This window comes from Folsomia candida, unplaced genomic scaffold (genome assembly GCF_002217175.1).
Source record: "Folsomia candida strain VU population unplaced genomic scaffold, ASM221717v1 Fcan01_Sc036, whole genome shotgun sequence".
Lineage (NCBI taxonomy): Eukaryota > Metazoa > Arthropoda > Collembola > Entomobryomorpha > Isotomidae > Folsomia > Folsomia candida.
In genome coordinates, this window is record NW_019091228.1 from 1,267,176 (window position 1) to 1,283,319 (window position 16,144).

The following is a 16,144-nucleotide window of genomic DNA, read 5'->3' on the forward strand; positions in this document are numbered from 1 at the left end:
GGACAAGCAGTGTCCGTTTTGTGACAAGACCAATCACACCGGTAGTGAGTGTTTCAAGGGTGAAAGGATGACACTGGAGCAGAAGAAGAAAATTGTCAAGCAAAAAAGTCTATGCTACAAATGCATCAAGCCCAAGCACCAAGCAAAGGACTGCCGTTATCAACAAAAGTGTGATTTGTGTGGGGGCGCTCATGTAAAGATGATGTGTCCAGATCAGCAAGAAAATAAGAAACCTCCATTACAAACAGAAGACGGGGCGGAGACCACCAACTCGGGGGCTAACTACTCATGCAGGAAAGACGTGTTGCTGAAGACGCTGCTGGTGAGAGCGTTGGGTCCAAAGAGGTCGACGGTGGTCAGATTGATCTTTGACGAGGGAAGTCAGCAGAGTAACGCCGGCTCCACCACCATCTCCAAGATTGGGTGCAAGTTGGTGGGAGAGGAGTTTTCACGCAACGTTCTGTTTGGTGGTTCAGTGACTGACTGCAAGAAAGTGAAAAAGTTCAAAGTCAGAATTCAAAGCATGAATGGGAAAGTGGAAAGGGACTGATTTTGAGGGAAACTCCTACTATTTGTGGTGACATTCCGCGAGTCCCAAGAGGTCCATGGATAAGGGAACTCCAGCAGAAGAAGATATGGATATCTGATCTTGAGCAAACAGCGGTGGATAATCCGGATGTAGAGATCCTGGTTGGAAGTGACAATTGGGGGCATCTTGTCACCGGAGGACCAATTGTGTTGAGTTGTGGTTTGGTGGCTGTTCACACCGTTTTTGGGTGGACCTTAAGTGGAGCTGTGCCCGGGTCCAAAGCAAAAGAAGACAGTGTGGCAATGACTTGCACTTCCCTTCTGACCGGTGACCTGAACATCCCAGACATGTGGTCATTGGAATCGATTGGGATTCAGGATTGTGCCCAAATCAAAAGAAGAAAAGGAAATCGCCACTCAACAACATTTTTTGAAAACAGTTTCCCGAAATGAGGATGGGGCGTTACCAAGTCTCTCTTCCGTGGGTGGAGGGTGCGCCATCCATTCCGGACAACAAAAATGTTGCACAGAAGAGGCTCATTTCCGCCACCGCCAAGTTGAGGTCAGCAGGAAAATTTGAAGAATACGAAGAAATTTTCAAAGACTGGTGCCGAGAAGGCATAATTGAGGAAGTGAATAGTGATGTGATCTGTGACAACGTGCACTACCTTCCCCACAGACCAGTCTTTAAGCCAAACAGCAAGACCACCCCAGTGAGACCCGTTTTTGACGCGTCTTGTAAGGTGAATCGGAATCCATCCCTCAACGAATGTCTAGAAAAGGGGCCCAATCTTCTGGAACTGATTCCAGCTATTCTACTCAGATTCAGGGAGAACAAGATTGGCGTCATTGCAGACATCCGGAAAGCCTTCCTGATGATCGAGGTCAAGGAACAGGAACGCGACTTCTTACGGTTCCTGTGGTGGGAGGGACAGGATATAAAAAATTTGAAAATTTACCGCCACGCCAGAGTGGTCTTTGGTGTCAGTTGTAGCCCATTTCTTCTGGGGGCTGTTCTCAAATTCCACTTGGAGAATGTGGATCCGGAACTCCAACCAATAGCAAGGGAGTTGCTGCGATCTCTTTATGTTGACAATTGCGTCTTGTCGGTGGATTCTGTGGACGAGTATCAAGAATTTAAGGAGAAGTCCGTCCAGATACTTGCGGATGCGAAGATGGAACTTCGTCAGTGGGAGTGTAGCGCTGGGCAGGGTTCCGGAGTCGGGTTGCCATCAGGCGACTGCGAATTGGGCGCTGTTGGAGGTGCTGCTCAACCACTGACTGGAGTTCTTGGGATCATTTGGGACAAGAATCAGGATTCTCTGAAGATTGAGATACCACAAGATCCACTACCACCGAAATTGACTAAGAGGAACATCCTATCGGTGGTACACAAGATTTTTGATCCGTTGGGATTTCTGAGTCCAGCTACACTCATCCCTAAGCTCCTCATTCAAAAGGCATGGGAATCCAAATCCACTTGGGATGAAGATTTAAGTGGGGAGTTGCGGGAGGATTTTGTGACATGGTGGAGGGAAGTGGATGAATTGGAGAAAGTGTCAATTCCACGCCATGCATTTGGAGAAATCGGTGCAAACCTCCAACTTCACACTTTCTCTGATGCGAGTAAAAACGCCTACTCAGCAGGATCGGAGGAGAAAAACGGGGTCAAGATTCGGATCCTTCAAGCTAAGTCCAGGGTCTGCCCTCTGAAGGAGACCAGCATGAATCGCCTGGAGCTGCTTGGATGTGTGATTGCGGCTCGTCTCGCCTCAACTGTGAAGGAGGCGTTATCGTTGACAGAAGTGCCCACTTATTATCACTGTGACTCGTCAAACGCCTTGGCTTGGATTCGGAAGAATGATGAGTGGGGGACTTTTGTGGGGAATCGCGTAAAGGAGATCTTGACGCTGACCAAGGTGGAAGATTGGAGATGGGTCCCTGGCAAAAAGAACCCGGCTGATTTGCCTTCAAGAGGGTGCTCCCCCAGCCAACTTTTAAAATCAAAGTGGTGGGAGGGACCAGGTTGGCTTGTGCAGCCGGAAGAGTTTTGGGTGTGGGAAGAAGAAGAACCCAACATGGAGGAAGTCATGAAGGAGAAGAAGAAATCTGCAGCAGTCAGTATGACCATCGGAGGTGACTCAAGATTATGGTACATCGCCCATTCTTCTTCCTACATGAAAACGGTGAGGGTCTTTGCCCGTCTGGTCAAATTTGCAAAATGCTACCGGACATCCAAAGATCAAGCCAAGTCTGATCTGACCCAAGAAGAAGTTTATGCTGCTGAAAATAAACTTCTTAAAATTGTTCAAGAGGAGGGATTTGGGAATGAGAAGCAACTTATTTCCGGAATCAGGGTGAAAGCAGACGAGGATGGAGTGCTTCGAGTACAGACCAAGCTGATCCAAAGGGAGGATACGGTCTCATTCCGGATGCCGGTCCTGCTGCCACCCAAGCATCCTCTTGTGGAACTCTTGATAACTGAAGAACATCTCAAGCATCATCACGCTGGAGTCCAATTTCTTCTTAGCAAATTGAGGGAGAAATATTGGATTGTCCAAGGACGAAGAGTAATCAAACAAGTCATTGGATCATGCCAAAGGTGCAAACGGTTCAATTCCAAGGCACCCAACGTCCAACCAGCAGCTCTCCCAGAAGATCGGGTGAAAGATGCCAAAGCATTTCAGATCACGGGGATTGACTTGGCTGGCCCGTTTCATCTGAAAAACCAGTCCAAGACGTGGATGGTTTTGTTCACCTGTGCCGTGTATCGCTGCGTGCACTTGGAATTAGTCCATGAACTCAGTACAGATATCTTCCTGCTCGCTCTGGATCGTTTTGTGTCAAGGAGAGGAAGACCAACCAAGATTTACACGGACAATGGTACCAACTTCACAGGGGCCGAGAATTTGTTCAAGGCACTGGACTGGAACAAGATTCAAATTACAACACAACTTCACAGAATCCAGTGGATCTTTAATCCACCATCCGCGCCGTGGTGGGGCGGCTGGTGGGAGCGTCTCATCAGAAGCATCAAAGATTTACTGAAACGGATGCTTGGACATAGTAAACTGAATTACTACGAGCTGGAGACATTCATATGCGAGGCGGAAGGGGTGATGAACGGAAGACCCCTCACCCACGTCTCTGAAGATCAAGAAGATTTGATCCCCCTGACGCCATCAATGTTTCTCCAGGATGTGACAACGGTGGAGCTGCCTGAAATGGAGGTGCTGAATTCAAATGGACTCCACAAGAAATACCGAGAGTTGACGGCCCTACGAGAGGAATTAAGGTCAAGATTCCGGAAGGAATACCTCTCCTTGTTGGTGCAGAGGGGAAAAGTAAAGAAATGTGAGGAATTTCACCTAGGAGATCTCGTCCTCGTGAGTTGCGACAACCAGAAGAGAATCTTCTGGCCGATGGCAAGAATTGTGGAGCTCTTTCCTGGGAAAGACGGACAAGTCAGGGTGGCCCGTGTGAAAACTGAAAATGGATTCTTAACTCGACCTTGTCAGCGGCTCTATCCCCTTGAGGTCTCGTCTCAGGTGGAATCTCTTGCATTTGTATCGGCAAAACCGAAGAAAATGAAGAAAACCCTAGCGGCGAAGCAATCCCCTGTGGTAACAGTCAAGAATGTACCAGCGAAGCTAGAGGTGGTGTCCCGATTCGGAAGGAAAATCGTGACCCCAGATCGACTTGGACAAAAGTGAAAGTGCTAAGTGTATAATATTAGTTCTTCATTTAAGTTTAATATTTATAGTGGTAACTCGAGTACATATAAGTTTAGTAATTTTCCGAGAAAATTGGTGGGAGGATGAAGAAATTCATGAGTTAGTGAGTTTTATCTTTGTTTCTAGTATGTAGCTGCCCTCTAGCGTGTAAGTTAGTTTTGGAGGCAGTTTTGAGGAAACTGCGTAGTATGTTTTCTTTGTCTGTTAGTTTTTAGTACGCTCTCTCTCTTCTCACCTTCCACATTCACGATCTATCCTTTTTGTGCCGTGAGCAAGCGAGATCCGTTAATCATTTATGTATCGTCAAGTTTTTGATTGTAATTAATAAATATTTTAAAGAGTATCACTGTTGAGTGACTTAGTGTTGATCCGTGGTCATTTGGGTTTTTCTCGTGACTTTGCTACCCCGCAGGGACTGATTTCATTTAATTACGCACCGGCCTGAACACCAGGAAAGTGACTTTGTTCAAGGCGAATAGGGCATCATTTTCAAAACCCCAGTAAAGTGGCCTCTTTCGGGTAGAAATTGGTCTCACTTTTAACACCCCAATTATGGCCGGGTCTCCAATTATGACCTGTCTTGTCCGCTGTGTCCCTGTTCATAGTCCATTAAAGAAAAATGATGCACATTATGCCAATCAACGAATAAGTTGAACTACTAATTTTTTCCTATTAATTTCAGGTTAATAATGGATATAATCATGACAGAAAATTAAAAAAACCTCCTAAACTTTGTTTCAAGATGTAGATTAAAAGTTAATGGGTTATTTATGGCTTATCTTGCTAAATTAGAGAACTCAAATTGAGTCAACATGAATTATATTTGATTTTGTAACATCTAAAATTTTTGGAGCAACAAAATTTAGCCGGGTCTCTAATTATAGCCGGTCTGTAATTTTAGCCTGGTCCGTGACCCTCAGTTTTGGATTTTAGCCCCGGCTATAAATAGAGGTTTTACGGTATTTACATTACAATCCAGTTCTTGGTCAGGTTCACGTTTCACATTTATTAAATCCAAGCAGGCTTCTTGCTTAATTTTGTCGACAGGAATTTCACTTTTCAAGCCGATTTCTTGTTTAATTTTTACTCGTGATTCCAACTCGCCACCTTCTTCCTTAATTGGGACGGGATTTTCAGCAATTTCATTTTTCAGGAAACCCAACTCCCTCTCTGAAACGACTTCTTCTTTGATTTTTAACATCCTCCAGGATAACTTCCGTCTTAACTCGGACGAGATTTTCCTCATAAAACTTATTGTCCCGTGGACCATGCTCTGCTTTCATGTGGGCAATAATGTCGTCCGGATTTTCTCCACAGATGACGCATTTTCCATCCCACGTGGCGTGCACTCCTAAAATGTGCGCATTCCGAGATTTACGAATGGTTTTGAAACTCCGTCGACACGTGGCCACTGGACAGACGTCATCGTCATCTGGATCAGGCCTGATGGATGGATAATAAATTGGCAATTATGTAAATTAGCCACAAAAGTTAATCTATATTTATTTCTGATCAATTAAATATTCGTAATGACTTACTCGGTCAGTGTTTTACGTCCATTTTCCACTTCGTCCAAGCTTTTACCAGGGGGTTGATTTCTGAATGTGTTTCTTTTAAATAAATAAAAAAATTGATTAACTAAATGCATTACTCGATAAATTTTAATTAAAATTGTCCAAATTTTTAATCATTTTTAATTTTTTTTTTAATTCTTAATTTTGAACGTTATGCACGTCCAAATATTTCTTCTTTTTAAATACAGTTTTGCACACTGGACAGGAGATTTCTGTTGCTTTATTGGAACCATGTTTTTCGATGTGCTTATCATAAATTTGGCGCGATCTGCACTGCACGAGACACACCGGGCAGGGTCTTGCACACCACGTGGCGGAGGTTCGGACGGGGCGATGTTATCTTTATTTTGCATACCTGGAATATTTCAGGGGCCACTCCCAGAGCCCCGGCTTAAATATCAGCTTAAGCTAATCTTTATTTGAGCGCGGTTTAAGTCCGTTTTTTGGACCGTCCCAGAGCCCTGATCGGATTATTTTTGGATTGGCTCAACTCAACTTTTGGTTTAAACCAGTGTCAACTTTTCATGAGACTAAATCCTGCCCGACCATAGCTCCAAAATCATTTTTTCCTTGTTAAAACGACCTGCCCATTCCAAATTCATTATCAATAACAAAAATGATCTCCACTATCAAACCTTATTCTGTCAACGTAAGTAATTATAATTTACCTTCTCTCTTTAACAATAACAATTATATATACACGTTTCTCCCCCACAGGTTGCAACGTGACCACCGTGATCAATCTCACATTCACTGCTAGACAAGTAAGTCGATTAAAAAAAAATAATGGTCCTCACTCATAATTAATGGTGGTGACACATTTGTTTAGATGCAGTACTCAATTGGGGCCAGTGAAAAGAAGATAGTTCTTTATAAGAAATTAATTGTTACAGTAGCTGAAGAAGCAGCCTTATCATGGGTGGACTGAGAACATGGCGAATTATTTAATTATATTATTATCGTCTTCATGTCGGTGCAATTATCGCGAGGGAATATATTAGTATATAACAAATTGTTCTTCATTAACGATTGCATCATACAAATGAGTTCTCAAGCTTTCTTTATTTGCATTCAAAACAACATGTACTCAAACATGGGACTGACTTAGATAAATCTAGTCGTTACTCATAGATAGGAAGTGGCCTGTGACCAATGATTGATGTATGTAGAGCCCATACTTGAAAACATAAATCAACACTTTCGTCACCTCGATAGGTCAATAGAGGTCTATCTGTAAAAAAATGAATGAAAAGAGAGTGAGTCACGGCCAAATTTTGTGTCAAGACCACAATTTCTAACCTGTCGGAAATTTGAAAGAAGGATCACGTCGATCAATACCACCGGGAATGCTATTTAGGAGCTAAAATTGATTCACGTGCTCATGAAGTGGCGATAACAGCTGTAGCGATCAGTCCTAGTAAACCAGTTATAATAATGAGAATTCGAAAACTGATAACATCTCAAATAAAATGATAAAATCGATACCTTAATTACTAATTTTTCTTACAAACGTGCGCCTCATTTTTTCACCGCTTATTAAATTGCCCTTGTAGCGTATAGTTGTGGTATTTCCAAAATGCACCAGTAAGAAACGTAGGACTGTAGAAACAAGGGACCGTCGTAATTATTGTCCCTTCAAGATGATGATAAAGTTTGATAGGCTCTCTTGCGCTCCAAGCTGGCGCACCACCCTAGCACACTATAATGTTCCCTTATATCACGTTCACTTCGTCTCTCAAATGTTTGCCTTCTTTTATATATTTGTCTTCTAATTGCACTCGGTAGGAATAAAGGCACTCCAATATAAAGGAGTCACGACCGCAATAATTTGCAAGTCTAGGCACGGTGGAGACTCAAGGACGAATCACTTGTTCGTCACTCGGAGGAATTAGCTTGTAATTTTAGTTCAGTATGCTATGGCATACTCAAATAAAATGTTAAAAAATAGTTCCAAGTAAAATCTAAGTATTTACTTGTGAGCCAACAGGTGAGAGAAAAAGAGAGATTTGGACTTACGACTACTAAATAGCAGTCGCAGCATTTTTGGCTTAGTTTTGGTCGTAAGTTTTTCTCTGGACACCATTTCAATCCGTGTCCAGTGCCCCGGCTCAATTTCGGATCAGATTAGATTTTAAGCGGATTTTGACAATGGAAAAAGTTTAAACTTTTTTCTGGGACGGAAAAAAATCGGATTATGTTTAAGTCGATTTTTTTTGGCTTAAGCGGGGCTCTGAGAGTGGCCCCAGGTATTTAGTAATCAATAATTTCACAACTTTCGTAATAAATTTCACCGTATCACCAAATCTCTATCGTGATTTTTAAGAATGTGTATTAAGACAATTCACGTAGTACTTGGTAATTGTCATTGCAAAACTTGTAAATATTTCTGGGCAAAATTATGCCCATTTTTTGTAAACTTGTTCCGGTGAAGGGGGTTATTTTGCGAAAATTTGTAAAATTATTGCATAAAACAGTTTAAAAGTTGCCAATTACTGCATGAATGTATAACTTAACGCGTCGTTAAGAAATTTGTTGATTTACCTGCCATTTTACGGTAGTTACGTGGCCCTGATTTTTTAGCTAATAAGTTAATTCTGTAGTAAATCAAATCATTCCAGTTTGAGCTGAATTAAATCGTTTTCCAAAATTGGGTAGGTGTTGCAATGTGTAAGGGTACGGAACAATTGGACTTAGAACCTGAAAAAGAATTAAGAAGTAACAATAAACTAAACTCTGTTCAAAGTTGTGTACACAGACAATTCATTTTGTTCTTAAATATTATGTAAATTCTTTTCATTAAAAAAGAGATCGAGACACTCTTTCAATATATGTAAATACCAAGAAAAATATTGCTAAATGGAGTAATAAATTGGTAAACAGTGTATATATGTATTTTTGGGGTACTTATTAAGGATAAAATTATGTCAATTAACCATTGAAATTTCTTATTTACCAAAGTATAATATAAATTTACTAAATTCAGTTGATCAATTTACTAAGATCAGTTGCTGTAATCCATCAGCTGTGAGGAGACCACGTTTCCCAAAACTCGCTCGCGTAATGTGCAGATCTTACCCAAGTCAGACTGCGAGTCTCATATGTACGTCATATGTATCGCCTACCAGCAACCGCTGGATAGTGCATATCAAAGTAAGACACATAAAGTCATATTTACATATACACTTATTCCAAGAAAATATTATGTCAGCAAATATTTATTTAGATATGCGAATACGTATAATAATATTTAAATACTATAGACATTAACTAAATACAATGTTTGCATAAATATTAATAATCATTATCATATAGTTAGCAATATTAGCATTATCATTATCATTAGCAATAGTACCAATTTTGAACGCATTATTCATAAATTAGAAAATATGTCAGATTCATGCAGCAAACCAGCTAACACAGCTATGTGTAACAGGCTCACAATAAGTACACATTTTGTAAGTGAAATATTTCGGAATTGAGGTGGATTCAACCTTTTTCTCAGCAGGGTTCCTGCCCCTTCTAAATCTACATTCCCCAACCTTCAAAATCCGTCCCTTAACTCCAACTCGTTCCACGTTGAATGAAAGTACCATCGTTTGGAAAAGGAACTAATGTTGGTTCTATATATCTGACCCTGACATCGTTCCACCACAATATTGAAATACACAAATCTGTATATCCCGGCTGTGTATATCAATACGGATAAATAATAACACGCATTCGTTCTCTAACAACCTTTCCGTCTTTCAGTCTGATTTTGACGAGCAAAGCAAATCTACAGCTTGGATTAGGATTTTACATCAGGAAATAACCAAGGTACTGATTATCTGTTTAAATTTTTAATAATAAAGTGTTATTATGACCAATTTATGCCTCCAGAAGTTTCCTGAGATGGATTTGGCTCAACACAAGGACCGTATTTCTACCCACCTGGCCCTCTCGTTACCTGAGGTTGGGATTGTTTATTTAATTAATTTCAGTTTTGTTTAAAATTGAGTTCATTTATTTCCTAATTTTGACATCTGTGCAACAATCGTAAATAATTTAAGGACTCTTTATATAGAGAATGCGAAAACAGATTTAAAGAAATGTAAGGACTATAATGTGCTACACTTCATGCAAAATATTAAATCTGTCGCTTGAAGAACAATTTATTTGAAAGTTGATGAATTAGACAATAAATCGAAGTTACATATTCCTGAGACCGTAAAAGCATATCTAGAAGTAAACAATTTTGGTCTTGCAAATTTAATAAAATCTTTCCTTTATCTAATTTCCAGATTCTACGCGAGATAATGTCCTTCATCCCTACCAACCATCTCGTCAACGAAGTGACATTTGTTTCCAGCCGATGGGAAGCAGCCGCCAGAGAGCAAATCGTTTCTCGAAAACGCGTCATACTCACTCCAGAGAACATGGCCGCCTACCTGGACGTCAGCAATGTCCAAACCAAGCGCTACAAACGTGTAACTTTGACAGGTTTTAATTTCGAAAATCTTAACTTCCAAGAGATCTCAGTTTTACAAAATTTCTCAATTAACGTCTCCGCTGCAATTACAGAGTTAAAGCTGGATTACTTCCCCCAAGTATCTATTTGCTCACACATTTTGACATTATTGACGAATTGCCCTAATTTAACTTGTCTGCGTTTCTTTCCTAAGTTTTTCGTTCAATATGAAACGAAATCTTTGGAAACCACAAGTTCCACAAATGCTCTCACCTTTCCCAAAGTTGTGAAGCTCGAAATCGACTTGATGTTCTCAAACCGAGGCGAATTAGTTTCAATCCCCGACCAGAGAATTTTCCTTCGAAGTGTTGCACTATTCCCGAACCTTAAAATTTTACAATGTGGAACCCTTCCGAAAAAAATGGTGGACTATTTTCTCTCAAAAAATCGCATGTCGATCTACGCAATCTCACTCCGATTAGACAAATTAACTACTCTTAAGATACTAAGGCCATCCATTTCTCTGACCTGTATAGAGTTGAACGTCGATATTTTTAATAACTCCACCGATCATGATGTAATTCTTGCTACGTTTGCAGATAAACTTGAAAGACTAAAAATTAACTCTGTTTGTAACGTTACCCGGAATTGTCATGATTTACAGAGAATTTCAGAAATTCAGCTGCCCGAGACTTTACCAAAATTAAAATCTTTCAAAATTTGCATATCCCCAAATTATATGAACTATTTTGCCACCCCAGAGGTAATAGTTCCCGTGTTAAATTTAAAATTTACCAGAACAGATTATCCATATTCCACGCAATTTCCCACGTTGGAAAAATTAGTGATTTCGAAACTATGGAAAGATGAGATATTTTGTAATGCTAAGAGGCTCAGAGAGGACATATTGTTTGGAATTTGTGCAGGAGTTTTATATAAATATTTCCTGCATGGATGATGCCTTACAGTGGTAGATCTTCGTGTCCCATTACCTCCCGAGATCATGGGGACACTTTACTTGCTCAAAAAGTGCCCGTGTTCAACAAATTCTCGTGAGAACTTAGTTCCTGAAGTGTTAGATTGCTCTGACAAAAGAATTGTGACCACGTTTACAAATTTAAATCCAAGGTGGGAAATATTTGATGGATTGGACCCTTATGAGAACATAAGTGTTGATGATTCTCGGAATGCGAGAGTGTGTAGTAGGATGTAAGAAGCGTGTGATTTGGGTGTATTAAATCTAAATGATTGAAAAGTGTGGTGGTTTGTGCCAGAGTATTTTGTGTTGAATTATTAATCAATACTATATACAATAATTATTCGTGAATATCCCAAATTTTTTATATCGACTTCATCCATGTTAGTAGTTAATTTTATAAAATTTTATGAAGTTTTTTAGGTTTGTTTAATCTTAATTAATGTAATTAATGTGCATGTAATTAATTAACTCCACATACTTACATAATTATTTACTTGATAATAATCGATTGTACATATATATTTCATTACAACTAATATCTGTATTTAAGTATATGTAGTGTGGTTCCGTGGTTGGCGACACGGGCAAGAATGATTGAAATAATTAATATCTTTGCATATAAATAATAAAATAATAATAAGTTAAATAAATGCGTGTAAAGTAAACATATCGGAAGTAAGAATTTATCCGAAAATTTTGTATTGGTAATTGCGTGAATTTTGAATGTTGCCAATGCTTGATTGCACCCTGTGATAGATAGCTAGATAATAGGCTCGTGGGTATTAATTCATCGAATGCAAATATTTAAGTTACATAATTTGAGTAAAATGAAGTTTTACTTAAATAACAAATACATAAAAAAATTTAGCGTAATATTATGTAAATTTGCATATCTGCAGATTTATCTCTCCTACATAAAGACACATTGAATGGTAAGTTGACGCTTTCAACGTAGCAAGGTGCGTCAGGACAGATACGAGTTTTCGACATGTACAGGTGGACAAAAAAGAAAATCTAAAAATTAAAGGTATCTAAAAATATATAAAGATAGCATCCTAATTTTCTTTTCCATTCTATCGGATAAACATGGTGTTTCCAGGAGTTTAAAAAAATTGAGTAGTCTCAATAGGCAGATGTTTCTCACCGGTTTTCTCTCAACCAGGACTAAAAAGTAACTATCCAGTTAGTTTTTTAACTTTAAAATTAAACTTTGCCGATTTTTAGATTCCGTAAGACCTTTATTTCGAAAAACACATCGTGAGTTGAACATATTTCGAAATCATTTCATAATTTCATATTTTACTGATTGCTGATTTCATAATTTTACTAAATTTTAGACAAACATAGCTTACACGATGCTCCCTTTCGTGGCGCCACGGCCATCATTGCGATCTCCATCCCCATACCGGGCAGTGGGCACGATCTCCGAAGGGTTGTAAGCATTCAGCCCCTTTTCCCTCTTCCCGCCTCCGATTGGAGGAAGTGGACGTGGTCGTGGGAAATTGCGACGTTCTCAGCAAGACTGGGACGCCGACCAACTTTCCCGAGAGACCCCCACATTTCTGCGTCGAACTGGAAATTCTGGACAACCTAAAACCTCCAAGTGTATTTAGCAAAAACCCGCAAGCAAGGACGTGTCCAATGTACGACGGGCAACGGGAAGTTGAACGGGCAGCGAATCCTAGATCTGAAAGGAACTCGAGTTCTCCGTGACCAGTACTTTGTGAGATTTGGAGCATTAAACCCGATCCGGAGGGAAGCGTGAAGTATGCTTGGGCGGGAAATATCAAATTTCGTAAAATGATTGATGGTAAACCGTTCGTCGTGGTGGAGTATTTTCGTCCAAATAAGGGGGCTTCGAGTTAATGCAACGACAATAAGGAAGGCATTGATTTTTTTCATTTTGGGATCTTCCACTTAATGGAAATTTTGTAGAATAAATGAAGTTTTTGTCTGATAATAATAAACTATTTTTAATATTTTCCTTCAACAAAAACAAAAAGAACTTATTCTAAAATATCCCCAGATAAAAATTAGTACACGTTCCCTCACCGCTCTGCAATCGTGAAAATGTGGGGTTTGGAAATTAACACCTCCGTTTTAACGTCTTAAATTTTGTTTTAAAGAAAGAGCTCCTCATCCTACATATTTATATATAAAAGTTTAACTTGCTACCCAACCACTTTGTATATTTTTAGTCTTTCTGTAGCCAGTAAAAAAAATTATTAGTCCTTTATTTAAGTCTCTCACCCGAACCCTAAACATGCAATATCTAAATCTAAATTCTATACAATGTGCCCGACTAGAATTGGGAAACCAAATGTTTGAAGCGCAGGGACAAAAACAAAAACAGTGCATTTGTGGGTAACTAACTATTTAGTAAGTGCATTTACAAATTTGAGTGCTCATTCCCTTCCCCGACCCCAACTTTGTAACACGTAAAAATAAAAGTTGCTCAAAAAAAGGTTAAAAACATTAAAGGCAAAGTTTTTAATAACAACATAAAACAACACTAAATAATGTTTTACACCACCTTAGTCTCTACATTTCTCTTGATTCTGCCCCATTTGTTGCGAACCGAAGGGAGGCGTGCGCTTTGGTTGGAACGGAAAACCACTTACAACTGCGCCCCTTGGCGCGAAATTCGACAAGACGCTCCGAATTATGAGCAACTTCCGGTCACGGGATTGCAGGGGACCTATCTGGAAATGGGCTGGAGACCTGTGCACCTCGAATTTACGGCGGCCCTGGTCCGGATAAATGACACTTTTGGGCCTCTCTTCCCCGATTGCATTATCTCCACGACGGACTGGGTTTATACAGAGATTCACACGGCAAAGTATAAATTTCCCGCAAAGCGGGCGTGGTCCCCAGGTGAGCGCCCGCAGTACGGGGTCGTGAATGTGTCCGCGGTGCATTGGTTGGTGAATGAGGAGGGGCAACATGCCACGTTCTTTGAGGTAGGCGACCACATATGTACAATCAGTATATTTAATATTGTACAGTCATTCGTACCCGTTCAAAACTTTGGTTTTCATTCAAACTTTAGTCATGCAGATTTTTGATTGAATATTTCCATTCTTTCAAATTCATTTAAATTCATCCGATTTCATTTATGATTTCGCCCCATGTATTAAGCGTTGGTTGAAAAATGAAAGGAGTGAACAATTCTTTCATTCAAGTTCATTCGCCCTGAAATGACAATGCAAATGAGGGGAAATTTATTTTCATAATTAGTCAAATGAATGAAGGTAAACAGGTAAGTATATGTGTGTATGTAAAACCCGCAAACTTTTTCCCCTCGGCAGGACAAATAAATGCAGATTATGTAATTAACAATTTTTAATTCGCATTATTTAGACCAACATCACCGTGACCAAGAATGCCACCTTCCCTCACACAATGGCAACCCTCACCACCGCCACCCCGGGACCGGGCACGATCTGCAAAGTGTTCCATGCACCCTTTTTCGACCTGTTCTACCCCCTCGATCTGGGTGAACTGGACGCGGGTCGTGGTAAATTGCGAGATACTCGTCAAGGCCGGGGCGCCCACAATTTTACTGAGGGGCCACCTCATTTCTGCGCCGAGCTGGTATGTAACCCTGCACCCATACCTGTTCACTTTCATTCATCCGATTAAGAATGATGCCGAATGAAAATGAATTTCCTGGAATTTGAATGAAAATGAGTGAAAGATTCAGTCATTTCAGATGAATGATTGTGAATGAATGGATTTCTCACTCGTTTCATTCATCACCCTGTGCTTAATCAGAGCTCTTTGGATTAACCACATTTCTGATTAATTGATAATTGATAATTAGAAGGAAAATATTTCGTCTAATTAATTAGTGATTAAACTCAGGTTGCTAATGAAGCCAATTAAATAGAATATTGATGAATTAATTGGTGATTTTCTAATTAATCAGTAGTTTAAATTATCTAGTTTCAGTAGTTCTAGTTAAGGTTAATTACTAATTAATAATTAGTTTAAACATGTTATTTAATTAGATAATTAATTAGATTGACCAATTAATTAGAAAGCCCTGTGCGTAACACATGGGAGGAAGGAAGAAATGAAGTCAGATGAAGTGAAATGAAATGCGTTTGAAATGAAGAAAATGACTGAATGTGAATGAAAATGTTCACCCAGAAATCGCTCGGGATGAATGAAAACAGTTTTTTTGAACAGGTAACCCTGGACCGGATCAGTCCTCAAAGTGTGTTTGATAAAGCGCCGCGGAGCCACGTGTGCGAGATGTACCATCCTCCAGTGGAAATTGAGTGGGGCGCGGAACTTGACGGCCATCCAAGTACCCAGTGGCCCGTACTTTGTGAGGTTTTGGGCAATGCGGTAGATCCCCCCGAGGAGGGAAGCGTGGGGGTGGAGTATGCGCTGGCGGGAAATATAAAATTTCGTAAAATGATAGGTAACAAAGCGTTCGTCGTGGTGGAGCATTTTAGTCCAAGGGGGCTTCGTGTGAAGAAAACGATAGGGATGAAAGGATAGATTTTTGAGTTTTTTTGGGGCGTGTTCAAGTTTGTGGAAACTATGAAAGAATAAATACAGTTTTTGTTTAATATTAATAATACATAATATTTTTGAAATAATAATTTATTCATAAAATAAGTAAAACAATATTTTAATGGATGTTATGCATTACATGATAGGTCGAGCAGTAAATTTGGATGTTTAAAATTTGTCGGCCTTGGGGCGTGTTTTATCCTCTTTTCATGCAAATATGTATCTGCCAAATCTGCGCATTTTACAGATATTGCCGTTTAAAAATGTAATTCTAATTAAATTTATGATCAATGGACACCAGTTTGGTCCAAATATGTGAGCATACGTTGGGACGAGACCACCATTTAAGATTTATTAT

General features: G+C 39.7%; 2 protein-coding genes and 1 long non-coding RNA gene across 6 annotated transcripts; 2 read left to right on the forward strand and 1 right to left on the reverse strand.

The window, feature by feature from the left end:
• Nucleotides 1-977: 977 nt before the first annotated feature.
• Nucleotides 978-4,241, forward strand: LOC110860944. Its single transcript, XM_022110059.1, has one exon. It carries the CDS (start codon nt 978-980, stop codon nt 4,239-4,241), a length of 3,264 nt encoding a protein of 1,087 aa, XP_021965751.1.
• A 2,638-nt stretch (nt 4,242-6,879) lies between these two features.
• LOC110860971 lies at nt 6,880-8,892 on the reverse strand. Of its 2 annotated transcripts, XR_002549009.2 has the most exons (5): nt 8,790-8,892; nt 8,378-8,533; nt 7,322-7,435; nt 7,136-7,250; nt 6,880-7,067 (listed from the first exon to the last, which is right to left on the reverse strand). It is a non-coding gene; the product is annotated as an uncharacterized LOC110860971 (long non-coding RNA). The 2 variants fall into 2 exon arrangements; XR_004837433.1 differs by having other exon boundaries at nt 7,322-8,533; nt 8,833-8,889.
• A 266-nt stretch (nt 8,893-9,158) lies between these two features.
• LOC118439454 lies at nt 9,159-15,952 on the forward strand. Of its 3 annotated transcripts, XM_035860767.1 has the most exons (6): nt 9,159-9,652; nt 9,716-9,787; nt 10,117-12,519; nt 12,600-14,222; nt 14,623-14,856; nt 15,454-15,952. In XM_035860767.1, exons 4-6 carry the CDS (start codon nt 13,782-13,784, stop codon nt 15,769-15,771), a joined length of 993 nt encoding a protein of 330 aa, XP_035716660.1. In that variant the 5' UTR covers nt 9,159-9,652; nt 9,716-9,787; nt 10,117-12,519; nt 12,600-13,781; the 3' UTR covers nt 15,772-15,952. The 3 variants fall into 3 exon arrangements, with proteins under 3 accessions (XP_035716660.1, XP_035716658.1, XP_035716659.1); XM_035860765.1 differs by lacking the exons at nt 12,600-14,222; nt 14,623-14,856; nt 15,454-15,952 and having other exon boundaries at nt 9,556-9,652; XM_035860766.1 differs by lacking the exons at nt 12,600-14,222; nt 14,623-14,856; nt 15,454-15,952 and having other exon boundaries at nt 9,568-9,652; nt 9,719-9,787.
• Nucleotides 15,953-16,144: the final 192 nt, after the last annotated feature.